Source organism: Tupaia chinensis, unplaced genomic scaffold, assembly GCF_000334495.1.
Source record: "Tupaia chinensis unplaced genomic scaffold, TupChi_1.0 Scaffold000097_1, whole genome shotgun sequence".
Taxonomy (NCBI): Eukaryota; Metazoa; Chordata; class Mammalia; order Scandentia; family Tupaiidae; genus Tupaia; species Tupaia belangeri.
This window is the reverse complement of record NW_006159559.1, coordinates 6,088,663-6,116,512: the sequence shown is the minus strand read 5'-3', so window position 1 is coordinate 6,116,512 and position 27,850 is coordinate 6,088,663. Positions and strand designations below refer to the sequence as shown.

Sequence of the window (27,850 nt, the reverse complement as noted above, 5' to 3'; positions counted from 1 at the left end):
GTCAGGGAGTTTAATGGCATAGGGTCAATGTTAGGAAGGACTGCTAGAAGTGTAGACAGAAGGATGAAGTCGCCAAGATGGGACTAGACTAATAAATTCTCTGAGCATACCTGCAACAGGTAGAGGAGGTGTTTCAGGGAAGAGTCTGTGGGAGTCTGCGCCTCCTTTTACTTTACGTGGATAAACAACAGTAACCAGAGCAGTTTTGGGTCGAATCTGAAACCTGGAGATACACGGGCATGAAAGTCACAGTGGAGTGTTTTCTAGTTTGTGGGACTGTGATTTTAGGGAGAGAGGAATGGAGATCTCCAGGGACCTAGTCCTGGGTTATTGCCCACCTATACATATTCTGTAACTGTAAATATACAAATAGCAAAACTGGAATTATTTTTAAAATTTTAAATTGGCAAACATTGTTTAATCCTAACTGTAGGACAAAATAAATTGGCTGCTATGACTGATTTACATATTGTTTGTGTTCATTCGTCTGCTGTTTTTATGAATTTAAAACATTTTACTGAAATATCTGAAAATGAAATCTTCCAGAGGCCTGTTCCATGGTGCATGAAAAAGTATGCAAAATAAATTCTTCAGCACTTAATTGCTTCCACATAATAGTGGTGAATAAATATTTGCTGAATGAATAAATATCATATAGATGCATACTGATGTGAATTTGACTCTAACTATACTGTGAAAAGTGACTTTAAAAAGATTTAGCGTTCAGTTTATGTTTCAGGTTTTTTTTTTTAAAAAGTTAACTTTTCAATAGAAAGACCCTTTAAGGATAACTGTAGTAAACACCATATTAATGCACTGTTTTGAGTGTGACATAGATCAGCTGATGACCACTGAAATAGAACTGAAGGGTTCATCTAGTGCAGACATTAGGTTCATGCCTGTCAGCAATTGCTCTCCCATGACTCCTTTCTCTTAGAAAGTTCTGACTTTTAAACCTGATCCAGTGTATCATGCTGGATGGCCAGCAGAGGGCAGTGTTTCACTGAAAATTTGTTCATTGTTTCTGGAAAGAAATACTTTGGATGTCCTGCCTAGGTCTCCTTTTTATCTGCTCAGAGTTAAAGGGTAATACTATGTATTTCACCTTTGTACTTTAGAGATTTGTGAGGACCCTTAGAAATTAAACTTTAGAATTTGTAATATCCAACATTTAAACTTTCTAGCCACCTTTTTAATCTTTAAAGTATATAAAGCAACATAAACCAAATTCAAATTGCTTACTTTTTTTTCTTTCTTTTTATTTTGGCTGGAGGGTGCATGCACTCCCTGAAGAGAGAGAGAAAGCACCCTCCAGTGGGGATGGCTACAGAAAAATCCCCTCTCCTTTCTTTCTCCATTGGGGGTTTTGACATACTTGCACACATACCTGGAAAGTGCTTCAGTCTACTGAATTCGAGACTCGAGCTGCAGTCAACCATGTGCCATCAAGACACTTTAACCACTATGCCACTGTGTCCCCAACTTGCTTACTTCTAAGGGTCTGATATCATTTCTTTAATTAGACTTTTTAAAAGACAAATGTTTTAGTTTTTTTTCTTTTTAGTGAAAGGGTTTCCCCTCCCCTCCCAAAAAAATGGAGTAACAAACTAAGAGAACATGCAGCCATGTGCTACTGTTTGGTAGAGCGTGGGAAATACACATTTTCCCCATACCTTTCTACATTTTTCCATAGCTATCACCAAAAATTGAATTTTGCTCGATTTAATTGAATTAAAGTTTGGATTGTTCTTAGGAACCATTTCGCTCCCAGGGATTTGTCCAATAAAGACAAATTTGAAGTCCGTTTTATTTGTACATATCAGTGCGCCAGAATGGACAGAAATCTTGTTTAAATCATATCACATTAACAGAGGAAAGCTGAGGACACAGCAGAGGAAAACTGAGGATGGCGAAGGCCCATGTAGTTAGCTTAATGTGAAGGAAGTAGTCCGTTGTCACTCATCTTAAGTGTTGGTATTCATAGACTGAGAAAATAACTCTGGCATGTTCCATGGGTAAGCTAGGGTAACACCTCACTCTGAAACACTTAGCAAAATCTGCTGTTTTTGCAAACACTTTACAATGTTTGCTTCTGGTTGAGTCATCAGTTAATACTAAATAAATGTATACTTCTGGGCAGATCATAAACAGTGTTTATTGGTGGTAATTTACCATGGCTATTAAGCTCTTTAAGTATGTTAATATATTTGTTCCAAACCTCTAAGACTTGTTATTTCATTGGTTTCTTTTAGAACCGATTTCAGTGTTTAACCAAAACTCACAAGCCGGAGGACGCTGCACGTTTTATTGCCAGTCCTGTGGTGAGGTCGTAATAAGAGACAGGTAAGGAACGTACTTAACACTGATTAATTCTGTGCCTGGCGATGGTTTTCTCGTTTCCTATCAGAATTTTTGAAGTAATTGCTAAAGGAGCAGTATGTGGCTTTACAGTGAGAGCCAGCTTAATGTCACTTGGAATAAAATCAACCACAGAACTGGCCAGAATCACTGCGTGGTTAGCGCTTCTCAAGAAGATAAAGGGGAGCAACAGGATGCTGGGTTTGAGGGAGGAAGGCTGACCTTAGTGGGAGGCCTTATGCTCATCAGTGAAGTCTCTCTGGAGAGAGATGTGGGATTTGCTGTGTATTTTAACCATCAGTGGTGGTTAAGAGTGGGATTTTTCCACTCAGTGAATTTTCTATGTAACAGAAGCTTTTGCTGCAAAACTTAAACATTTCTAACAGTGCCTTTCTAAATTTCTTATGCTTATCAAATTACATCACATAGAGCACAAATTAACCTGTTCTCAGTGGTTAAGTAAACCTTTAACCTGATCTTGCCATGTGCCATATTACCGTGGGATGGCAAGGACTCTTGTCTGTTCTCTTACCATTCCCAAGTTGTCTCTCTTTATTTATTTTATTAATTTAAATTTAATTAGCTAATTAATTAAATGTGTCTTTTCTCTTCCTGCTGTCAGCCTTCTTGTTTTCTGGGGTATAATCACTTCCCCCTGAATTTTCAGCTTCTAATCACATAGGCTGAAAGACAGACCAAAAACTTAGTATCATTAAAAGTATGGAAGGAAAGATTTAGAATTCTTTCATTGGTTCCGAGTCGGGTGCCTAAGACCGAGCAGTGAAGAGGTTCTTGGTGTCTGAAACTGCTCCTCCTCTAGTGCTGCTTATTTCAATGCCAGCCTCTCCCGTGTGCTCCAGGAAGAAACCTGGTGTGTTGCCTTGGGTTCCTACTTTTCCCCCACAGGCAGGTGACAGGTACGTTTTCTTCTTCCTTCGTAGCATTTCTTACACAAGCCCACTTTCCTCCAAACACAGGGCCACCCCGTAGAGTGCTAGAGAGCCACTGTCCTCTCAGCTGATTATACACGGTGGCAGCTCCTTATCTGCTTGGCCTTCCTCTAGTTTCACTGAGTGATAGTCCTAAAATGCCCCTAGCGTCTCTTTTCAGGCCTCTCCGTGGCCCCCATTTCTTTCAGGATATATTCCGTAAGTCCCTAACGTACCTTATTAGGAACTTGAGGAGTTTGCCTCTGTTTACCTCTCCATTCTCACTTTTCAGCCTCATTCTCTAACCTCTTCCTTTTCCCAAACACCATTATTTGCCTGCATTCTGTGTACCTTCGGTGATTGGTGTCCAGTTCCACACCTGTTCCTGCTTTTCCTCACCCTGGGATCTTAGGGAATGTACCCCACAACTCTCTCTTCTCCTGGTTAGCTCCTCCACGAACTTAAGAAGTCAGCTGCCAGGACATCTGCTGCCGGGAGCCTTCTCTGAATCCCAAGTTGGTTCGGGTACTCCCCTGGGTTTAGTTGCCTGTCTTCATGTTTAAACGATAGGCTCCGGGACAGAAGTAACTTTAATGTCTTCTGTATCCTTTTCCTCATTCTGTTTCGAGTGCAGTAGAATATGGTATAGTGCCGAGAAGTACAGACTCAGAAACCAGACCAGTTGGGTTTCATCTGCCATTTGCTAGCTGTGTGAGCTTGGCCAAGTCAGTCACTCTGTGCCTCAGTTTCCTTATTGCAAAAATGTAGATAGCAGTAGGACCTACCTCAGGATTGTTGGGAGGATTGAATTAGTTTAAGTGTTTACAGCAGTGCCTGGCACATAGCAAGAACTCATTATTTAGCTGCTCCTGTTTTTATACTTCTTACATCCTTGTCATGCTCCCCACATAATTATACTTCTTACATCCTTGTCATGCTCCCCAGCATCAGGCACAGTGCCCAGGGGAAATTTTTGCTGGGCTGAATCGAATAAACTTAGGTGTGCTTATTGTGGCCTCCTACCAGCCTTTCTTTCTTGCTTCCTAATTTCTGGCAGTGTCCCAGGCAGGTGAGATGGGGCAAGACCCTGCTTTAAATGGGAGGTTATAAATGGAGCAACCTTCGAATGACTCTCTTGAGTAAGAAATGAGATGATTTTATTTATTTTTTTTTAGGGGGAAGAGGTTTTTGCTATAGGGTGTGCGCACTCACCAGAAAGACAGAGACAGACAGAAACTGAGAAATCACCAAATCCCCCCCCCCCCCAGGGGGGAGGGTCCCACCACAGTCCCTTCCCCTCCATTCTCCTCTTGGGATCTTGGGCACACATGCACACGTGCCCGGCATGAGTTTAAGCCACCAGGTCTGGGGCTTGAACCATGGTCGAATACATGGGAATCCAGTGACATAGCCGTTACACCAACTGCTGGTCCAAGGAAATGAGATGACTTTAAATGTACAGAGGAGAGAAAAACATCTTTGCTTAGATTCCTAAGTGTTGAAGTTGCAGTAGAGTTTTCATTCAGCGACAGACCCACTCTGTTCTGAAAATCCAGAAGATCTCATTGTACAGTATAGTTTAGCCAAAAATGGTTTCTTTTTATTTTTTCAAATTTTTTTAAGTTTGTCTTTACAGAATCCTTTTATTTATTATTTTCTCTTTGGCCAGAGAGACACACATGGAGAGAAAGAGAGAGAGAGAGAGAGAAAGGGAGAGTAAGAAAGCAAACCACCAGGTCTGGGATTCAAACTGTGGTTGACCATGTAGGAGTCCAGCACCCTAACCACCGCACCACTTGCTGATCCTCCAAAATAGTTTCTTTCTCTTAGTCTGTTTCAGCCTTTGGTTTAATTCTCAGGTGGTTTCTGAAACATTCATTCCTATGCAACAGAGGAGTGACCTGGGAGCTATAGTAGGAGCACATTCAATTTAGCATGAGCGATTTCCTGGCGTTCTTCAGTGCAAAGCATGTGTACATCCATCAATGGCTGGTATTTGTGTTTCATTAGAAAAGAATGGTAACACGAAAAATCTCTATCCGTAGCCCCAATTTTTCCTTATTTGGGATTGTATCTTCTGTTTTGTTTTGGTCCTTTTTTTTGATTATGAAGTTAGGAACTAGAAGGGCTTTGAGCAAACAGTGAAGGACAGCATTCACCCTCCCTAGCCCTGGCTGTCCACAGGCCTGCAGTGCAGAGGAAAGAGCCCGAGAATGGGTCCTAGATTTGAACTCCACGCACACCACTTGTAGCTGGAGAACCTTGTTTGTACCCCCTCAGCTTCTTCTCTTAAAGCCTATCTTCCAAACAGGTCAAGAAAAGTAAAGGTTGTAACATAATAATAATATTCAATAAGTTCTTTTCAATTGGCTTTACATACTCTGTTTACCCCCCTTCTCTAAATTGTTCTCATTAACAAATTCACAAATGATCTACTTCGGTGTTTCAGACCTTTTTGTTTCAGTACTCTGGTTTGCATACTCTGCATACACCAGGAAAATGAATCTCCCTTCTTCCTTTTCCTCTCGGAGATGATAAAGCAGCCTTGATTTAGCCCTAGCCCGTTGAATCAAGGCTTACGAAAGCCTGTCCCTATCACACCTGTGTGTCCAGCATGTGTCCGCCTCTTGGGTCATGCAGAGAAACCCCTGGGAAAGGACTCGAGGCTTTGCTTCACTCTCAGGCAGTGTGCCCCATGATTTTCGTTTTATGGAAAAAATATGATCCCTGCACTGGACTTCCTGTTGACCATATCAAACCCAAGGGTCTTCAGTTTCTCTCTCAGTTACCTGTTTCATGGAAGCAATAAGGGCATCTGTGCTTACGGAATTGAAAATAAGACCAAAGCATATTAAAAGAGTTTATATGTACTGTAATCAAAATCAACTATTTATAAACATCTTTCTAGGACGGTATCCTGGAACATGTTTCTCTGTACCAGGACCTCCTGTAATAGCAGCAGTGGGGGCAGAGTTAGGATCTTTTTCCCAACTAGTCTCATTATCTGTGCACAAATTACTTTATTCCCTGGGCCTCAGTTTCCTCATCTATAAGATGGGAAAGTTGGGTTCAATAAACCTCAAAGAATTCTATCATTATGAAAATTCTGATCTGTGAACCTCATGAAGCTATACTCTGGGTTTCTGTGATTCATGATTATTAGATTAGTACATGTCTAATGCTTGTTCCTTTTCTTTTTTAATGACAGAGGTTCTTGTCAAGTGAATTATTGAAATGAGGTACAGAGAATAGTTTTACCCAGTAAGGCAGGTTTTTAATATTTAGTACCAGGACACATGACATCTAGGTGCGTGGGTCACATATTCCTAGCCATTTGTTTCAGTTATTTGAGAATAAACAATGCCTTGTTTCTTTAGAATAAAATTTTCCAATTTACATCTTTTAAAGAGGTTTTTGCCTTAGGGCACATGCACTCACTGGAGAGAGAGAGACAGTAAGAGGGAAAGTGAGAAATCACCTTCCAAGCAGGGATGGCCACACCACAACCCCTTCTCCTCTGTTCTCCTAGGATCTTGGACACGCATGCACACATACTCAGTGCGAGTCGCAAGCCATTGGGTCCAGGACTTGAACTGTGGTTGGCCATATGGGAGTCCAGTGATGTAACTGCTATACCATCTCCTGACTCCCCAATTTACATTTTTATGTAAAGTTGGTCTGAAAACATGTAATTTATGAATATACTCTTATTGAGACTCACATGCCCTAATATCAAACAATAATAAAACTTACTTTGTGAATAGTCTCAGAAACAATCAGATGATATTGTGTTTGGAATTTGTATTTTTGTATTTTCTAGAAATTAATTCATGTCAGACTTGAGTGACATCAGCCAAACAGACTTTCAAATCCAAGGCTTTTGATTTTTAGATTGTTTGAAGCAAAGCGCTCTCCTGAAGCCTCTAAACCCACCCTCCCTGTTCTGCCCGTGCTGGCCATGCCGAATGTCAGCCTGGAGCTCATGAGAACACTGAGACTCTAGATGGAAACCATCAGGCTGGGCTTTACGGAAACATGAGACGTCCAATATCCAGGCACTTGATTGGTCCAGTTGGCAGACCAGCTGTAACTGTATTCTGAAAATAACTACTCTTGTGAATACAGTCACTTTTCTATAAAATAAAACAAAGAGGTTAAAAAAGAGGGCAGGCTCAAGCCAGGGCATTGGTTAACATTGTATGAACTTTTTGAATAAAATTATTATACATTTATGAATCTAATTATACTATGTACATAATAAAATTAAAATGCAAAGCTAGTTTTATAGAATTTATAGTGTGCTAGTTGGAGAATGTCACCTGAATTTATCTAAATTCCGGCACTCATATTTTGACCTTTAGATATTTGATGGTATTCTTAAGATTCTTAATGTTCACTTGGTTATAATGCAGTCGTTAGAATTTATGTTATTTCCATTGCTATTACTAGTGAATAATGGTTTATTTTTATTTTAAATTTGGAGGACGTTAATTTTCTTGTGTATATACTTAGTATTAAATAAAATAGCAATCGATGATATTTTTAAGGTCGTATAGTTTAAGTTATTATTTCCCCAAAATTTATGCTCATGATACATTAAAAATGGCTAGCAAATTTTAATTTATTATAAACTCTATTGCTATGTATCATAAAATCTTAAGCAGAATGAAAATTCAAGAAATCATTTCACTCTTTATTTGAGCTATAGCAGGTTTTTATGTTAAAAACTACCTTGAACAAATGGTATTATTTTATTTTCAAAGTTCTCTTGGGAAGCATTTCATATCAAAGCTTGCTTTTCAGGCTTTTAGATAGATAGACTTTCAGTAGAGCTGTGATTAAAATACACCTTTTGTTGTTAAAGGTTTTATTTTTTCTTCATAATATCAGAAAAAATCTTTCTGTTATAAAGACGTTTTTATGTCTGCAATGACTTGTGAATGAGGCCCTTTCTTGCTCCTGATGTCTTATATTGATGGTTATAGGATATACTACCTTTTATTCACTATGATATGGCATTAAGTTTGAAATACCATATTTTGTTTTAATGTGCATTAAGTCTTCCAGATCTCTCAAGATCTTGGTGCAGTTTTCATTTCCTTGATCACTTGGGAGATTTCAACATTGCAGTCTTTTACCCCATATTGAGAGTCTGGTTATTGGCACTCCATGCAGAATGCCAGGAAACGGAAGATCTTCACTATGGAGAAGGCCCAGGAGCCCGTTTGGGCCTAATTCCCACTCTAAACAGATACCTTGTTTGTATTTTCCTCTTTGTAGTAAATATTGACATCTGACCTGTCACTTTCCTGCTCAAAATTCTATACTGCTTCCCACCTGTTTGTAGGAGCAAGTTCCTACCCCTTGCCATGGCTTGTAGCACCCCACACCATTTGCCACCATCCAGCCTGCTTGGCCTCACCTGCTATTCTACGTTGCCAGGGGAGAGAAAGAGGTTAGTTCTGGATCCCAAAAGACCTGGGATCAGAGCTTGGCATTTATTACTTACCACTTCTGAATCTGTGAATGCGCACATAATTTAGCATTTCTCAGCCTCACTTTCCTCTTTTGTAACAGAATGGTAATTCTTATCTTACAGAATTGAAAATGGTGTAAGGTGAGTGTAGTGACCACCAGGGGTTACCTTAAATTCAGCTAAATATGAGTCACTAGACTACCATGGCAACATTTCTTACCAGCTTGCTAGCATGGCAATGTCAAGAATTCCACTTAGCAGGGACTCCACAGCAGTTCATGCAAGTGATGGCTCATGTACTTAACTGGGCATTTCTTGTCTCTCCATGTGACACAGTCCCAGGTACAAAGCACAAGGTCCACATCTGCCAGGTGGAGTTGCTGCCCTAGCTTAAGCAGACAGTTCTTTGGTGTAGTTTTAGGGTTCCTCACCAGAGACTGCATTCAGGGAAGCTCGAAACATAGCATGCTCTTCAGATATTTATTGTTCATTAACAGTTCTTCCTGGTCCAGATGCAATTTACCAATCAGGGATTCTTTTTACTGTAAGCAGTGTTGCCTAGCGATGTAGCTGATTCCTATGATCTTACCTGGTTTCCAGGGTAACAGAGCTAGATGGTTAAAGCAAAGGTCACATTCTCAAGCAGCAAAGGAAGAGGTTTGCTAACTCTCTCGTCAGAGTGTAAAAGCAGATCCAACAAAGGGCCTCACATGGTAGAGCTATCAAAATATGTTAGCTTTTTCCTTTGGCAAGTATTTTAAGAGCCCATACTTTAAGTCAGGAATTGTCAGACACTAAAAATACAGTGGTAAGATAAACAGATAGGCCCCTTCCTTCATATTATTAGGTCGTCAGGAAAGTCATGACATGTTTTTCTATGCAAAAATGCGTTGTGACTTTCCTGACGACCCAGTATTTCTTCTGTGATGCCTTTAGTTACTTTTATTACCTGGATAAAAAGTGATACATCCACACCTTGTGTATTTTAACTTAATACAAGTAAACATACATTAATATGCTATTATTTTATTAGAGGAGAAACCTATACTAGATATCACCTTAGCCAGGCGATCAAGTTAACATCACTCATGATAAGTCATGTTGAGATAGACCCTCTGACATGATGTAACCGGATGAAGACACTCACATCCGTGGGATTCTTCCTCCAAACCTATAACCCAGTCTAGTCTGGGATAATATCGGACAAACTCAGATTGGGGAACATCCTATAAGATACCTGACCAGTATTTGTGAAAAATTTCAAAGCCCTGAAAAATAAGGAAAAACTGAGAAACTCAGGGGAGACTAAGTTATGTCTAAGAGCAGCGTGTGATGGATTGGATCCCAGGAAGGAAAACAAGGACATTGCTAGAAAGACTGGTGAAATCCATGTAAAATCTGTAGTTTTGGCAAATCAACCATGGTTATGGAAGATATGAACCACAAGGAAAGCTGGATGGAGCATGTACATGAACTATCTGTACTATCTGTGTAGCTTCTGTAAGTCTAAAATTATTTCAAAATAAATTTATTAGAATATAGTAACAGATGATATCACAGAAGAATGTGTTCATTATCTGAAATTTAAGACATGTAAACCTATTTAAAAGGCAACAACACTGAAAAAGTATTTGTTACAGATGATAGACAAGTGGCTATAACTTAGTGTAGAAAATACTGTTACTGTGTTAATAACATACTAAAACCTCACTGGAAAATAGTCATTGATTATAATTCACAGAAGAGTCACAGTGGTCAATAAATAGGAAAACCAATTCAATATCACCAGTAATTTAAGCATTGCCAACTAAAGCAGCATTGAGAATATTTTCGCCTATTACTTGAAAAAGATGGAAAAATGATAGTATGAAAGTGTCTTCAGAAAGTTCATTTTCAATGCATATTATGAAAAAAACTATGAATTTAAAAAATTTTGCACCAAAATAAACTCATACTTTAATTCTATTGAATTGTCAGGAAAGTCATCACACACACACACACACACACACACACACACACACATATATATATATACCCCCAGGGAGGATGGCCATGCCACAATTCCTTTTTTCCTCCATTCTCTTCTCAGGATCTTGGGCACGCACGCACACATGCCCAGTGTGAGTTTAAACCACTGGGTCTGGGATTCGAACTGCGGTCACTACATGGGAGTCCAGCAACATAGCCATTACGCCAAATGCTGGTCCCATGACATAGATTTTTGCATAGAAAAATAGGTCATGACTTTCCAGACAACCTGATATTTTCCCACAAACTTTTGAAGTCCATTTGTATTCAATTATGAAAAAGGTACGTGAGAAAATTATAGATTGGTACTACCTGTTTGCAATGAAGTTTACCAGTTGGGTTCTAGGTTTAAAAATATGCATATAATTTATGCTTATAACCTCACACTTAATCATCAGCTGTACACAAATTTTCTAATAGGAATATTCCCCACAGAGTTAGTGATAACCAAACAACTCAAAATCCTATATAATTCAATAGTGAGAAAATTATCTAAAAATTTTTGATGTACCTATGAAATAAGAAGTTGTAGAGTCATTGTGAATCATCATGTAACTAAATAAAATAATAAAAGCAAGTTTATGTATATCCTCTGATCCCAGATTTCATGTGCATATGTACAAATATGTCTCTTGAAAAGATAGAAAAGAAATGTACCTTGTATAAAAAAGTAGTTACTGATTTTTGAGTAATGATAAAAGGATAGTTTTTGTTTTTGTTACACCTCTGCATTTTCAAAAATGTCTATAGAGAGTATATATTACTTTTATAATTGGGGGAAAACTAACATTGCAAACTGTGTAATTAATTAGTCTTTCTTATGTTTCATGCTGATTCAATGAAGAAAATGTTCCATTTTGTTCCTTGAAAAATAGTTTTCCCTCTTTCCACTAGGAAACTCCTCAGGGTGCTCCCGTTGCCAAGTGAGAACTGGGGAGCTCTAGTTGAAGAATGGTGTTGTCACCCAGACCCTTTTGCTAATAAGCCACTTCATCCACAAGAGAATGACTGCTTTATTGGAGACACTTTCTTCTTGGTGAATTTAAGAAGCAATTTGCGGCAGCCAAGACCTGAACTAGCCCCAGTGGAGATGCACTGTCTTTCTTCTGAGAACCATTTTAAATCGGTAAAATATCTTTCAAAATAATTTAAATGCTAAGTTAGAAGATGTCTTAGACACTGATTCTAATCATTTTCTAATTCAGGTCTTGTTACACAGACCACTCAAGCCCAAACCCACTTTTTCAACTACTGTTGTGTTCTCTAACTCTGCTCTGGGAATGTAGAAAAAGCATATGGCCTTAACTGCAATAGAACAGCCACAGGGGGCTGGAGAAATAAGGAGAAAGAAGACTTCCAGCATAGAACTAGGCTTGCTATCATTTCTCACGCCCCAGTGTCCTATGTTCTTGTTTGTGGGACATATTCCATAATCTGTATATTTTTTCCTCAATAGTCTGATTTAAATGCCATAACGATTTACATAGCAGATATCCCTGCTCCAGGACCTAAGCATTTCAGTGTGTCTTCCTGTAGTCTTTTGCTGATGCATAAAAGCAAATGCCATCAGGGAGAAAGACAAAATGGAAGAGCCCAGGAATGGAAATAAAGCTCCAGTTGCAGGATCTAAGTTGGTGCTGGACAACATGCGGATAGATGGTTCTTGCTATATATGTTGCTTTTGGGAGAAGACAATTTTCTATCACTGCAGAGAACAAGTGGTTTACTTGATTTTAAAAGAAAATCAATGGCATTGGCCTGGCCCTTGTAAGAAGTCATTCCCTTGATGATTTAAAAAGTTAGGAAAATCATTGCCAGAGAGTCTTTGTTTTAACATCTGATATTGATAGGAACAAAAACATTGTATTTAAAATTTCATTTTGAACTCATTTAATTTTTCTAATGAACACTGAGTTACTGTAGGAAATGTGCAGCAGTTAAGCAGCTCTTAGGTTGCAAATTAGTTTATAGACCTATTTTGAGGGAAATTAAGGAAACTCTTCAAGTATTGAAGTTAAATTGTCAGTTAAAATAATTCAAGTGCCTCACCTCTTGCCATAATAAAAATTCCTTTTTCTCCTGGTAAATATGGTTCACTTTATTTTTTTTTATTATTATTTTTTTTCCTTTTTTTTTTGGAGCAGTTTTTGCTATAGGGTGCGTGTGCTCGCCAGACAGATAGAGAGAGACAGAGAGACAGAAAGTGAGAAATCACTCCCCAGGGGGGATAGCCATGCTGCAATCCCTTCTCCTCCATTCTCCTCTCGGGATCTTGGGCACGCACGCACACGCACCCGGCGTGAGTTTGAGCCACCGGGTCCGGGACTCGAACCACGATCGACTATGTGGGAGTCCAGCGACATAGCCATTACTCCAACTGCTGGTCCCAAATATGATTCACTTTAAGTGGTGGTGTTTTAGCATTCTATATCTTTAAAAGTCAAATGATAAAAAAGTTAATGTACATTTATGCTATAGTTCTATTTAATATGACTAGATTTATACTTTAACCTAAATATGTATTGGGTCATTGGGAAAGTCATGACTCATTTTTGTATAGAAAAATATATCATGACTTTCCTGACAACCTAATATATTTATACATTATTTTGTATGTTTTAATTTCTATTTTTATGACTAAGCTATACAGTTTTGGGAAGGCATGAGTGAAAAGGGAATGGAGAAAGATTAAATAGGAAAAACCACATTTCCCCTTTTAGGTAAACTCTGCACTCTGCTGAAATAACATTTTTTACAGCTACACCTTTATCAGTTATGTGATGCCATTTGCAAGGACAGCTCTTCATTGTAAATAACCATTGTCTATGTTAAAGGAAGTCCCTTCATATTCAGACAGGGTAGTTTTGAGTATTTGAGTATCGAGGCAACTGTGGGAAATTATCATGACAAGATGCTGTTGACAAGATTGTTTTCAAGTTACTCTAGATGGAAGTTTCACTTTAATTGCATATTGTAGCAGTTCCTGTGACCGAAATAGCAACATAAATTTGGAGGGACTGCTTAAACAGTGCTCTCAAGGCTCCTGTGGGAACAAGGCCGCACTGTGCTATTGAAAACCTATTTCTCATATCACCCAGTCTAGTCATCTAGCTGGGTTTTGAAATGTCACATGGTGACACAGCATCCTAATGGTATCTCTTGGGAAACATTTTTTTGGCGAGACAATATCAAGGGTCCTCAGAAATTGAAACAACATGAAAGAAAATAAAAATGAGGACAGGAGGCTAAGCTACCTCTCTGAGCAGCAGTGCTATCTCTCAGATATATTGATTTAATTAGCCCACAACAAGTCCTTCTTTGAGGTTTGTTCTGTAGTGTTCCCACGTTATTAGGCTGCTTCGTTGCACAACTTTCTTTATTATTTTCGTGAAGAGAAATGCATTGCAAAGCAGCAATTCTCTTTCAGCAAAATTAGCATGTTGTAATATTTTAATTAAAAAGATCAGATTTTAAGAACAGCACAAACATAAAACTTGACATTATTACATTCTTTGAATACCCTCTTAGCTTAGAGTTTACAGTCCAGTATTTTATTTATGTCTCTATCAGTGCAGTACTTTATATTTTCAAAAGATATCTGCTAAATATTTACCAGTTCTTGTATTCATTTGTCATGTCTTGTGCTATTTCTGCTGCCTACCAACCTAATAAAAGTTTTGCATCTTATAATAGGATGATAAAGATGGCACCTCAGCATTTTATAAGATTCATAATGTTGTCCAATATTTAGAGAGTATAGCCACACTCTAGCACAGTAAAATTCAATGCCCTGCAATGCTGACCCACATGAAAAGATTCCAAAATTGCATCTGGAGTCTGCCCTGAATATGCTGATCATGTGTGTGCCTGTGATTCAGGGCTGGCTAAAGCTGGGGTTGGATCAATGCATCAGGGCCCTGTTGGGGATGCTGTTTTTTTTCTCTTTCTCTCTCACTTATAAAAGAAATAAATAAAATTAAAAAAATAAAAAAAGGATTGGCTGCATAGCTTAGTTATTTAGGGAGCCAGATTTCACATGGCTGACCACAATTCAAATCCCAACCCTGGTGGCTTGAGAAACATACCAGGCCCATGTGTGTGCAAGCCCCAAATCCCAACAGGATAGAGGAATGGAGAAGGAATTGTGGTGTGACCATACCCTATTGGAGGATGCCGCTCTTATGAGGCAGAGAGTGAGGGGGCGAGTAAGAAGCACTCAAACAAGGTCTCTTATGATCTTCTTTCCCCAGCCCTCTAACTCTGCAGCATCTTGGCTACCCTTATGCATATGCCTGGTGTGCTTTCAAGCCAGTCCTGGCATTCGAATCCATGGTTGACCATATGGCCTCCAGCCCTGCAGGGCCTTTGCAGTACTACTGTCCTATAGCCACTGGACTTTCATTCTGTTTTTTAAAGAACAAGCAAAACTGAACTTTGACTATATTCCTGCTAGTATTGTAAACATGACTAACAGCTTTACCATTGTTTTCTTTCCTGGGGTACTTATTAATCATTGTATTGGTTTTGGTAATTTGTTTTATTACATCCTAAGTATGTCTTTTTTTCTACTTAGAAAAATGTGTTATACTTTGTCAGCATCCACAAGTATAAAAGAAATAATATTATGAACTTCAGTATGCCAGTCACTAAGTATACTTTATTCACTAAGTATACTTCATCTGTCCTTTTTTTTTGCTTTCACTGAAGTTCTTTGAAGCAAATCCTAGTCATTATATCATTTAATCCTTGTGTATCTCTTTGTGTATGTATAAATGTATCAATTTTTTAAAGTTTGTTTATTCCTTGAATGAGAAGGACAGAGACATAGTACACCTACCAGGATCCTGATGTCCTGTTCTACCTTCAGTTTCAAGCAGTCTCACTCATGGACATGCACATACCTGGTATACTCAGGGAAGTCTCTGGTTGTGAATCAGCAACACCCCCATATAGATCAGTCCCCCAAAACATGCATTTTAAAAAGGTAACCATACTGTCTTCATCACATCTGATAAAATTAATATTCCTGGATGATACAATGTCAGGCCCTACGCACATTTTACCAATTGTCTTAAAAGTATCCTTCACTGTAGGTTAGTTTGAATCAGGATCCCTACATTTGGTTGCTTGAGGTGATGGATATTTCTTTTTCTTTTAGAAAGATTTTTGCTACAGGGCACATGCACTCTCCAGAGAGGCAGAGAAAGTCAAAGTGATAGAACGCAAGAAATCACCCCACAGTAGGGATGATCATGCTGCAATCCCCTCTCCTTCATTCTCCTCTCAAGATTTTGGGCATACATGCACAATTGCCCAGTGTGAGTTTCAACCCTCTGAATCTGGGACTTGAGCTGCAATTGGCCATGTGGGAGTCCATCGATGTAACCACTATGCCTATCTGTTGGTCCCAAGGTCATCAGGTTTTTATTTAGTTTTGTTTTGTTCTGTTTCTTTTCTTTCTTTCTTTCTTTTTTTTTTTTTTCTTTTTTGACAATAGGGCAGATGTGCTCACTGGAGAGAGACAGACTGCTAGGAGAGTGAGAAATCACTCCCCAAGGGAGATTGTCACACCTCAATCCCTTTTCCTCTACTCTTCTGTCAGAATTTTGGGCATGCACACACATGTGCCAGCATGGTTTTCAAGCCACCAGGTCTGGGACTCTAACCGCAAAGTCGGCCATGTGGGATCCAGACACCTTCACCTTCACACCACCTGCCAGCCCTTATTGATCAGATTCTAAGTCTGCCAGAGATGGCTCGCTCTGGGGGCCCATGTTGTGAGTGTGACTGGATTAATGTTACAGCCAGGCCTGAGCTGACTTAAGGAGCTCAGGTGTACTTCTGTGTCCTCAGCAGAGACTCAGAGAAAAATTGAAGAATCTATCCAAATCCTACTGCTAGGCTAAAGGAAAACAGCAGAAGTGTTTGTATAACTACCGGCTTCTTCAGTGTTTGAAGAATTCATCTCAGGAGTCCTTCACAGGGGGAAGAATGGTGGAGTGTTTATGGATTTTTACTAGTAGTGTGGGTTTGAGGCTGAATGAAAGAATGAATTAAGATTCCAATATATGGTATACAGTTGCTTTTGACCTTTTGACCTCTAACTAAAGTTAGAAATGCATTTTTTTACATTCAGATCTGATAACACACACACACACACACAAAATGCACACAGGAACAAACACATCTTAGGTGTAAGTTTCTTAAAGTAATACCTAGTGTCTGAAGCATTTTCATATTTTCTTCTTTTATTTGTCAGAGGAAGCATATGCTTGCAGAGAAAGAGAGAACATACCCCCAGGGGGCATGGGTCATGCCACAATCCCTTCTCCTTTATTTCTCTATCCTGTTGGATTCTGAGCATGTACACACATGTGCCCAACATGTTTCTCAAGCCACTGGGGCCAGGATTTGAACCATGGTTGTGTATGTGGAACCTGGCTCTCATACTCACTAGGCTACAGGGCCAGCCTACTGTCATATTTTCAATTGTGTTATTTATTTGATGTTTTTGTTTTCTGCCATAGGGCACATGTGCTCACTGGAGAGAGACAGAGAAAATAAGAAGTCAACCCCAGAGGGGATGGCCGTACTACAATTTTTTCTCCTCTATTTTATGATTTTCAAGTTGCTGGATCTGGGACTCAAGCCAGACCCATTGGCCAATCTAGCACCTTAACCACCATGTCATCTGCTGGCATGTTGTGTTGTTTTTTTGAATTTTTAAAAATGCAACCTATAACCCACTGAATTGATTCCAGAAGTTGGTTCCCATTAATGGTGTGAGACCTGTAGTTTGGAAACACTTAGCATAGTGCTGAAAAGCACAAGCTTTAGCATTTCAGGGACCTGGATTCCAATATTAGTTCTATCAATTAGTACTGGCAACACATCCATGAACTCAACGGAAATGTGCTTCTTAATGCAGCTTTTTAGGAAATTGCTATTTATGCGGGGCCAGCAGATGGTATAGCAATTAAGTCTCTGAATTCCCACATGGCTGATCATGGTTTGAGTCCTGGACCTGGTGGCTTGAAACCAACACTGGGCACCTGTGAGTGCATGCCCAAGATCCTGGGAGGAGAATGGAGGAGAAGGGATTGCAGTGTGGTCATCCCCATTCAGGGGCAATTTCTCATTTGCCCTCTCACTGTCTCTCTCTCTCTCTGGTGAGCATATATGCCCTAAGGTAAAAACCTCTTTATAAAAAAAAAAAAAAAAAAAAAAAAAAAAAAAGGAATAGTTATTTATGTCAAGGGAAAAATAACTGTACTCAAACTTAGAGTAATTAGTAAAGACTTATTCCTTAGATTATCCATGTTACCCCTCATCAGAAAGTTGATATCTGTTCTAACTTTGACCTGCTCTCTAGTTTGTGGTTTCCTAGAAGGAGGACTGGAGAACTTCCTTTCCCCTCCCAGTTTCACTTGGCTTAGGCCGTGTTGCAGTATATCTGGGTGAGGAGGATGCCGTATGGCTTTTATAAAGTACTACTATGGATGTAAAAAGGAGCGTTCTTTGTTTAATGATCAGGTGAATACTAGCTATTTTACTCTAGCACACATAATGAATTTGGACTTTTGAAATATAAAAATGTTTTAAGATTTGTCCTAGCACATTTCTATCTTTCCAGTAACAGTGCATATCTTAAACGGGGAAAAAATAATAGAATTATATGATCAGGTTAGATATTTTTATCTTCTGAATTATGGGTGGCTTATACATTACTTTTATATAAATTACATTGAACTTGGTGTCAAAACAATATAAGTTCTGAATCTTTTGTATTCCATACACGAGTTGGGGCACGTCACCCGTCCTCTCTGCTTTAGTTGCCCACCGTCAGCCTGTTGTAAATTGTAAACTATTTGGAAGTGTTCTCTAGAAATATCAGGTGCTTCTTGTTCAGCATTGGCAATATTTGATTATCAGGTGGTGACTAGATTTTGAAAAGTGAGTCTGCACATTATCCCGTCTAAGACTTGAACAGCATGATCTCTGTGCGTGTGAATTATGCATACAAGCTAAATGTATTCCCAGTATTTAGTAGAGGGCAGAATAAAATGTAAAGTTCAATGTATACTCTAGGGACTATGTTAAAATTATATATTCCTTTTTAAAAAAGCTGAATGACATTTAAATGACATTTTTTCTGTTTTACAGGTACCAAAGGCAAATACCAAAGTAATTTGTGAGCGTTGCAAGGTAATCTTGGGAGAGACCATGTCATCAGGTAAGAATTTCAAAACAAAAAGCCAAAATGAGTGCCATGTTGTTTAAAAGCCAGGAAGGTTTTATAGTAAGTATATATAGGAAAGATAGATTATTTATATATGGTATAAAACTGATGCTTTTCAAAATAGAATGCAAGTAATATATAATGAGGAAGAATATACCAAGAAGTTGGTACATTTTGACCTTTATAAGTACACAGTACTGAGTCTGAAGCATTAGAAGTTGGATCATTTTTAGTGCTACATACCCCTTCTATACCTCTAAAGCAATAGTATTGAGTTTGCTCGTGGGCCTGTCCTAAAGAAAGCTGGAGTCTTTTTCTTATTATAACATCTCAGTCAGAAGAATTGGTGCCTAGAGATGTAAAAGTTGCTTTTCTTGGCTGCCAAATATCTTAGGACTGCATTTTGAAACTAGGCATAGGTCCTGTTGAAATGGAAGAAAACGTATTCTGAGGTTTGTTTGTTGTTTGCTTAAGAGAGAGATTTTTGCTGTAGGGCGTTTACACTTACTAGAGAGACAGAGATACAGAAAGTGAGAAATCACCTCCCAGGGGGCACGGCCACACTGCTGTCAATTCTCCTTGGGATTTAGGGCATACACACACACCTGCCGGCATAAATTTTAAGCCACCAGGTTCAAAACTTGAACTGTGAACTGCAGTCGACTACGTGGGAGTCCAGTGACATAGCCATTATGCCATCTGCTGGTCCCAGCATATTCTGAGTTTTAGACTTTGTTTCTTATTCCTTTTTCCTAATAGTATTAATATTTTTTGTAAACTCTATACTTTTTTTTAAAGAGGTTTTTGCCTTAGGATGTGTGCACTTACCAGAGAGAGACACACAGAGACAGTGAGAGGGAAAGTGAGAAATCACCCCCCAGTGGGGATGGCCACACCACAATCCCTTCTCCTCCATTCTTCTCCCAGAATCTTGAGTACGAATGGATTTGGGGCATGCACACACATGTGCTCAGCATGAGCTTTAAGCCACCAGGTCCAGGATTCAAACCACACTCAGCCATGTGGGAGTCCAGTGAAGTAACTGCTGTACTATCTGCTGCCCCATAAACTCTATATTACTTTAAAACATGATAAAGAAAATTCTAATAATTAAAATGCATTACTATTTAAAGACATGATTTAAAATGTGTACACAGCTGTAACATGCTGTGTTAGCTTTATGGGTGATGAATGATTGCTTTTTCTTTTCCTTTGGAGAAGAATTTGCTATAGGGCATGTGTGCTCTTCCCTTCTCCTCCTATCTCTTCTTGGGATCTTGGGCATGCACACACACATGCCCGGTGTGAGTTTAAGCCGCTGGGTCCGGGACTTGAGCCATGGTCGACTACATGGGAGTCCAGCGACATAGCCATTATGCCAACTGCTGGTCCTGATAGGGACATTCTTTATCTGGTTTATTCCTGTAACTTTAGCACCCAGTAAAAAAAGATCTTTCAAAAGTTCATGAGAAATTATATTATGAAAAAAATTATTCATGGATTTCAAAACTTTTTTGCACCAAAATAAACTCATTCTCTGAATTCCATTTTCCTACAAGCTTTTTGATGTACCCTTGCATTTTTGAGTGAATGAATGAATCGAGGCCTTAAAAAGCAAATAGAGATAACAGGATATATGAAATTATCAAGAAACAATATTGTAAAAAAACACATTACAAGAGTATTTTCCAGAGCCAAGACTTCAATTTCTCAACCAAAAGTGCCCACCAACTACCCAGTGTAACGAATGGAGAGATGGAAGGAAAGCCACTCTAGGTCATGTCACTGAGTAATGTCAGAACACCAAAAATTAAGCTTCCAGAGGGAAAAAAGCAGTGTGCGATGGATTCAGAATTAGGATAGCATTGATCTTGACAGCACAGCTGAAAGCTAGAGACAGTGGCCTAGCCATGGTGGTGCATACTGGTAATTTGCTGCTGCTTGGCATGCTGAGGCCACATGGGAGGCCCAGGTTTCATTCCTGGCCCAGCCTGAAAAGCCATGTGTGACTGTAGTCCCATTTACTTAGGCTGAAGCAGGAGGATCATAACGTAACAATTCTCTGTCTTTAAAAATAAATAAAGCTGAACTACAGTGAAGCAATGCCTTTATGATGTGGAAGGAAAAAGTTTTCAACCCAGAATTCTAGATAAGTCACTAGTCAAATATGAAGATAATATATGCTCTTTTGGAAGTAACAAAGTTTCAAAGCCTAGACCTCAAAGGGTATAATATCCTTGGGGAGCTACCCTAGGATATACATCTTGGAAATCAAAGATTTAATCCACAAAGGGATTACATGGGATTGGGGAAACAGATTATTCTGTATAAGAGAGCAAGACAGGGAAGTCCCCGAGTGAGGGCTGTGTAGCAGACCTAAAGAATAACAGATGGATTAAAGCAAGGGGAGAGAAGATTGCAGTAAAGACTTTTCAGTTATAGAGCATAATTAAAAATTCTTGGGACCAGCAGTTAGCATAATAGCTATGTTGCTGAACTCCCATGTAGTTGACTGCAGTTCGAGTCCCGAATTCGGTGGCTTAAAACTCACACCAGGCACATGCGCTTGCCTGCCCAAGATCCTGAGAGGAGAATGGAGGAGAAGAGATTGCGGCATGGCCATCCCTCCTGGGGGATGATTTCTCGCTTTCTGTCTCTCTGTCTCTCTCTTTCTGGTGAAAACGTGCACCCTGTAGCAAAAACCTCTCAAAAAAAAATTCTTTGATTTGTTTGACCACATGTAACAAATCTTGAGAAAAGCCATATCATATGCAAAGAATTATGCATCATATGCAAAGAATTAGCTAAAGGTTCTTAGGAAACTAAACTCATGAGGAAAAAAAAAAATTATTCATTGCAGGAAAAACAAAAGATTGAACAAGAAAGGAAACATATCTATGGGATCCTTATGATAATCATAATGTAAACACTGAATATTCATTTAACCAAAGTTATGATGTAATACATTAAGTATATTAGGAGGTTAGTATGTGTGAGTGTGTATGGGGGTGGCGTGAAATAGCAACATTGATATCTACTCTAAAAGAAAATAGGCAGGACTCCACTTCCAACAAACGTCCGTTAAGAGAACGGACAATTCCATTTCACAGAAAACAAATACATAATTGAACAAGTTGAATAGTTATTAATAGCAACCATATTAGGGCCCTAGAAAACAAAAATGAAGCAACAGTTTGAGAGGTGTTTAGTGATGCATTGGGAAAGAATGGCAAATTTCTGACTTTTTTGCTTAGGGAGTAGATAGTAGGTGTTGCCTTCTCCCTGCTCTCCACCTTGGGCAGGAAAAACCTACAGCTTTACTGACTACAGGTGGTGGTTTTGATTCAGAGTAGGTAGTGGAGATAGTAGAAATTGAAGGGGAATATTGTGGAAGCCAAGGGCCATAGAGGAGCTGACATAATAACTTCTTCCGGCAACTCTGGCTGACTGCTAAACTCTACAATACAGTTGATGCCAGAGAGTGTCTATTGTATATATTTTCAGTAAGACCTAAAAGCTCAGAGAGACCTGTGAACTTACTATGACTTTTACTGTATTTTTCAGGCTGCACACAACTTAGGCAGCAAAAGAGGAGTTTTGTAATAAACCTTACTGACTTGAGGCATTTGTGCAGAACCTTTCCTCAGGTTATTTACTGGCAGCTCTCTTGTGCAGTTACAGTGGATGTTCTCTAGGAAGCCAGACTAAACAAAATGAAACTGAGCAGAGACGTTAGTGACTACACAGTGTGGAAGGATGTATTTCAGAGTTTGAGGGCAGCCCACTTTAATTAACTAACACACCAGTAAACCAACACCCTCAGAAGAGTAAAACAAAACCCAGAGTTTCTATAATACCTCATATACAACGTTCTGCTTCTGCCTCAAAAGTATTAGATGTGCAGAAACAGAAAAAGGATTTATACTAAAAAAAAAAAAAAACCTCAATAAGCAGGTATCAAGTAAGCATAAATGTTGGATTTAGAGAAGTTAGATGAAGCAACTGTTGTAAATATGGCGCACACACACACACATAAAAAGAAAACCTTTGACCCAACAAAGAGTAAATCTCAAAAAATCGGAAACTTCAAAGACAGAACTTAGTAATTCTGTAGTTGAAAAGTACAGTAAGTGAAGGAAACATTCACTAAATGAGCTAGACCACAGATCTGAGAGCACAAAAGATTTTGAAAAATTGAAAATGATTCATTGTAAATTAATATAAATTAACCAATACAAAGAACAGAGAGAAAAAATTCTGGAGCAAAATGACCAGAGCCTCAGATTTGTGGAAAAATAAGTATTTCACAAATGTGTAGATGGAGTCTCAGGAGGTGAGGAGGAAAAAAATTGATCAGGAAAAAAAAAAATTGGAAAAACTGACTGAAATCTTGGCATATCTGATGGAAAATATTAACTCTCAGATCTGAGAATTTCAGTGAATCCTCTGTAGGATAAACAGAAAAACACTTCATCCAAGCATGTTCTAGTCAATCTGCTGAAAGCCAGAGATGAAGAGAGAATCTTGAAGGTAGCAAGAAATAAAAAAATCACATAAAGAGATTTCATGAGATAATTCAGGTGGACTTCTTATAGAAATTATGGTAGGTGGGGACCAGTAGGTGGCGTAGTGGTTATGATACTGGACTTCCACATAGCTGACTATAGTTCGAGTCCCAGACCCAGTGATTTGAAACTCATGCTGCCCTCATGTGCGTGTGTGTGTGTGTGTGTCCAAAATCCCCAGAGGAGAAGGGATTGTGGCATGGGCACCCCCTGGGCACGTGATTTCTCACTTTCTGTCTCTCTGTCTCTCTAGCAAGTGTACTCACCCTATATCAAAACACAAACAAACAAACAAAAAAAATTTTTAATTGCTGAGAATTGTACAAAAGCAATGAGGAACAACAATCTACAGATTTGAGAGGCCCAAATGAATTCCAATTTAGTAAAGCCTAACCTAAGCACTATAAATTAAAGGAAATCTACACCTAGATGCATCAGAGTAAGACTGCAGAATAAGAAGCAAAGATAAAACCTTAAAAGCAACCAAAGAAAAATGAGAGATCACTTTCAAAAGAACTGCAGTAATGGAAGCTTGGAGATAGTGGAGTGATATTGTCAATATGCACAAAGAAATAAAAATTCAGCCTAATCCTTATATCAGGTAAAAATGTCCTTCAAGAATGAAGGCAAAGATCAAGGATAGGATATTTCACCACTAGTGGTTTCTTATCGAAAGAAATTCTACCCGATTCAGATAGAAGGAAATGACCCCGGATAGGTCTATGTTCAAGATGGACCCATAAAGAAAGTGGTAAATATGTAGGTGACTCTGGATTCACTGTGTAATACGAAAATAATATCTGATAATATTAATAAATATTAATAATAAAAATAATGATATTTGAGTTACAGAGTTACAACAGTGAGGGTAAAAGAGGTCACTTTATAATATTAAAATGTTAATATTAAATGTTCAATTCTGCATCTCATAACATGACTTTAGAATAGTAAAGTAAAAATGGATAGAACTTCGAGGAAAAAGGGGTAAATCCATCATCATGGCAAGATATATAATAATATATTAAACTATTGATTTCAATTTTTGCCCTTTTCTGTGTGCTATATTAAGCAATTGAAAACTTTTTCAAAAGATCTACCAAGAATAACTTTGTGTTATTAAAAATTGACTATACCATTTTTAAGAAAACTCCATTTTAAATTATTTCTAGTTTTAATTTGACCTATTTAAAATTTAAAACATACATGAAATTCTGTTGGCTTAATATACCATTTTTTTAACCCATCCTCCACTATTAAAGATTTTTTTTCTTTATTCTTGAAGGGTATGAGTGCACTCCTGTGAGAGAGAGAGAACTAGGAAGAAAGAGAGAGAGATGACACCCTCCACAGTGGCTGGTCATGTCACAATGCCCTTCCTCCAGTCCTCCAGCGCACAGAATCTTTAGCCCTGGTACTCAACGTGTGCCCAGTCTGTTTTGGGTCGATCAGCCAGGGATTTGTACCACGACTGTCATGTGAAATCTGGCTTCTCTTGAGCAGCGCATTACCACAGTGCCATGGTGCTGGCCCCAGCCATCCTCAACTTTTAGACTTCTAATTTGTTCACAGTATTTTTCTATTAATGTTATTGTAATAATTTTTAACAGTTTATTTATTTCATGAAAAAGAGGCAGAGAGAGAAAGCGCCAGACAGACAAGCACCTTCAGCAGGGTCTCTCAGCACAATCCTTCCCACAGTCTCTTTTAGGATTACTGGCACAAGTGTACCCAACATGTACAGATTGACGAAGGAACTCCATTTCAATCTTCCATGTAGCTTTCAGTATTGCAGAGGGTTGTGTTACCACTACATCTTTGCAGCTGGGCCTATGAACATCTTTTTAGGTACCATATATCTTCTGAATATTTCTTCTTTTTTTTTTTTTGCCATGGGCCACAGGTGCTATCTGGAGATAGAGAGACAGAAACAATGAAAGGAAAGTGAGAAATCACCTCCCGGGGGAATGGTCATGCCACAATCTCTTCTCTTCCACCCTTCCTGGGATCTTGGGCACGAATGCACATGCGCCCAGCGTGAGTTTCAAGCCACTAGGTCAGAGACTCGAATCATGGTTGGCCATGTGGGAGTCCAGCGACGTAACCACTACACCATCTGCTAGCCCCTTGAGTATTTCTTTGAGATACGTTTTTAGATATTTAATTATAATATCAAAATATATGTACTTTGGAACATATACTTTGATTTTAAGGCCTTTACCAAGCGACTTTCCAGAAATCTATCATTTTCAATTATGACAGCAGTATCTAAATAAGCATATCCATTTCTCATCAGCTTATATAATGCTGCACCTTATCATTTAAGAGTATCTTGTTTGGGACCAGAAGATAGCGTAATGGTTACATTGCTGGATTCCCATGTAATCAACCGCAGTTCGACTCCTGGACTGATGGCTTAAAACTCATGCCAGCACATGTGCATGCATGCCCAAAATCTCAAGAGGAGAATGGAGAAGGGATTGTGGTGTGGCCAGTCCCCCAGGGGATGCTTTCTTGCTTTCTGTCTTTCTCTCTGTCTCTCTGTCTCTCTGTCCCCAGTGAGTGCACATACCCTACAGCAAAAATTTCTCAAAAAAAAAGGGAAAAAATATATTTTGTTTGATGTTAAGGAATATCTTATTTTGACTAGCATTCTCTTCATTACTAATTAGATTAAACATTTTTCATGGAGTCCAAAATAAGTATGTCTATATTCATGTCTACTATCTAGTATACTGTTTAAATTATTTTGTAACTTAAGTAATCAGATAACCATTTTTTTGTTTTGTTTTTTGTTTATATGTATTTTTGGGGGGGGGTGGAGAGGTTTTTGCTATAGGGCATGTGCGCTCACCAGAAAGACAGAGAGACAGAGAGACAGAAAGCAAGAAATCACCCCCCAGGGGGGATGGCCATGCTGCAATCCCTTCTCCTCCATTCTCTTCTCGGGAGCTTGGGCACACACGCACACACGCCCAGCGTGAGTTTAAGCCACTGGGTCCAGGACTCGAACCGCGGTCGACTACATGGGAGTCCAGAGACATAGCCATTATGTTAACTGCTGGTCCCATGATAACCATATTTTTTTAAGAGAGATTTTTGTTATGGGGAGTATGTGCTCACCAGGGAGACAGAGAGATAAATTAAGGTATCACTCCCTGGTGGGATAACCACGCCACAGTCCCTTCTCCCCATTCTCATCTTGGGATTCTGGGCGCGCGCGCGCGCACACACACACACACACACACACACACACGCACCTGGTATGAGTTTCAAGCCTCTTGTTTAGTCATGTGGGAGTCCAACACCTCAACCACTATGCCACCTGCTGGGCCTCAAATAACCAGATTTTATGAGAATTATACATTAAAAGAGTTGGTGAGATTTTAGATGAAAACCAATATGAGGTTCATAGCATCAACACACAAACTTTAAGATACTGTGTGATCCTTCTCAGTGACTCCCGGCATGTACCTAATGTCCAGAAAAGGGGAAACCCAAATGCCAGTTTCTACATTAATGGGCTAGGACCATTACATGACTAATTTTGGAAACTTCCATACTTGTGAGCAGAATCTTTCTATACCAGATTCACTTAGGCCATGATTTTCTTTTTCTTTTTTTTTTCTTTTTTTTGGAAAGGGCATGTGTGCTCGCCAGAAAGACAGAGATAGACAGAGATAGAAAGCGAGAAATCAGCTACATGGGAGTCCAGCGACATAGCCATTATGCTAACTGCTGGTCCTGGCCATGATTTTCTAAAATGACACTGTGCTTTCTGAAGCCTTAGAATGTTAATTTTACCAGTATGTGAATATTTGGTCTAGAATGTCATAATTTGGGACCAACATGCCCACAATAAAAGTATTACCGTATTGAGGAAATTCTTAATTTTATTTCTTTTTATTTCTAGAAACCACTAAGTTTTATATGACAGAGATAATTATTCAGCCATCTGAGAGAAGTTTTCCAGTCATGCCAAGGTACAACAGGAAATTAAATTTCTTTCATAAATTATTAAGTTCCTAGACGGCAAGTGTGCTTGCTAGAGACAAATGGACAAAGAGAGAGAGAGAGAAAGGACACAAGCACCCCCCCCCCATGGGAAATGGTCATGCCACATCCCTTTTCCTTCACCTCTACTTCCTTTAGGGATTTTAGTCACACTCACACATGTACCCTGTGTGATTTTCAAGCCACCAGGTTTGGAATTTGAATTGGTTAGTCAACTATGTACTATGTACTATGTACTATCCAG

The 27,850-nt window shown here is 38.9% G+C and overlaps 1 protein-coding gene across 5 annotated transcripts in view; it reads left to right on the top strand.

Annotated features, from left to right (window-relative positions):
* Window positions 1-27,850, top strand: part of UBE3D (ubiquitin protein ligase E3D) — a 148,168-nt gene that overhangs the window by 15,196 nt on the left and 105,122 nt on the right. For all 5 annotated transcript variants that reach the window (XM_014585867.2, XM_027769900.1, XM_006143354.2 and 2 more), the window contains exons 3-6: window positions 2,253-2,343; window positions 11,686-11,917; window positions 18,955-19,024; window positions 27,506-27,575. In XM_014585867.2, coding sequence (XP_014441353.1) covers window positions 2,253-2,343; window positions 11,686-11,917; window positions 18,955-19,024; window positions 27,506-27,575 — 463 coding nt within the window. The remainder of the gene's footprint in view (window positions 1-2,252; window positions 2,344-11,685; window positions 11,918-18,954; window positions 19,025-27,505; window positions 27,576-27,850) is intronic.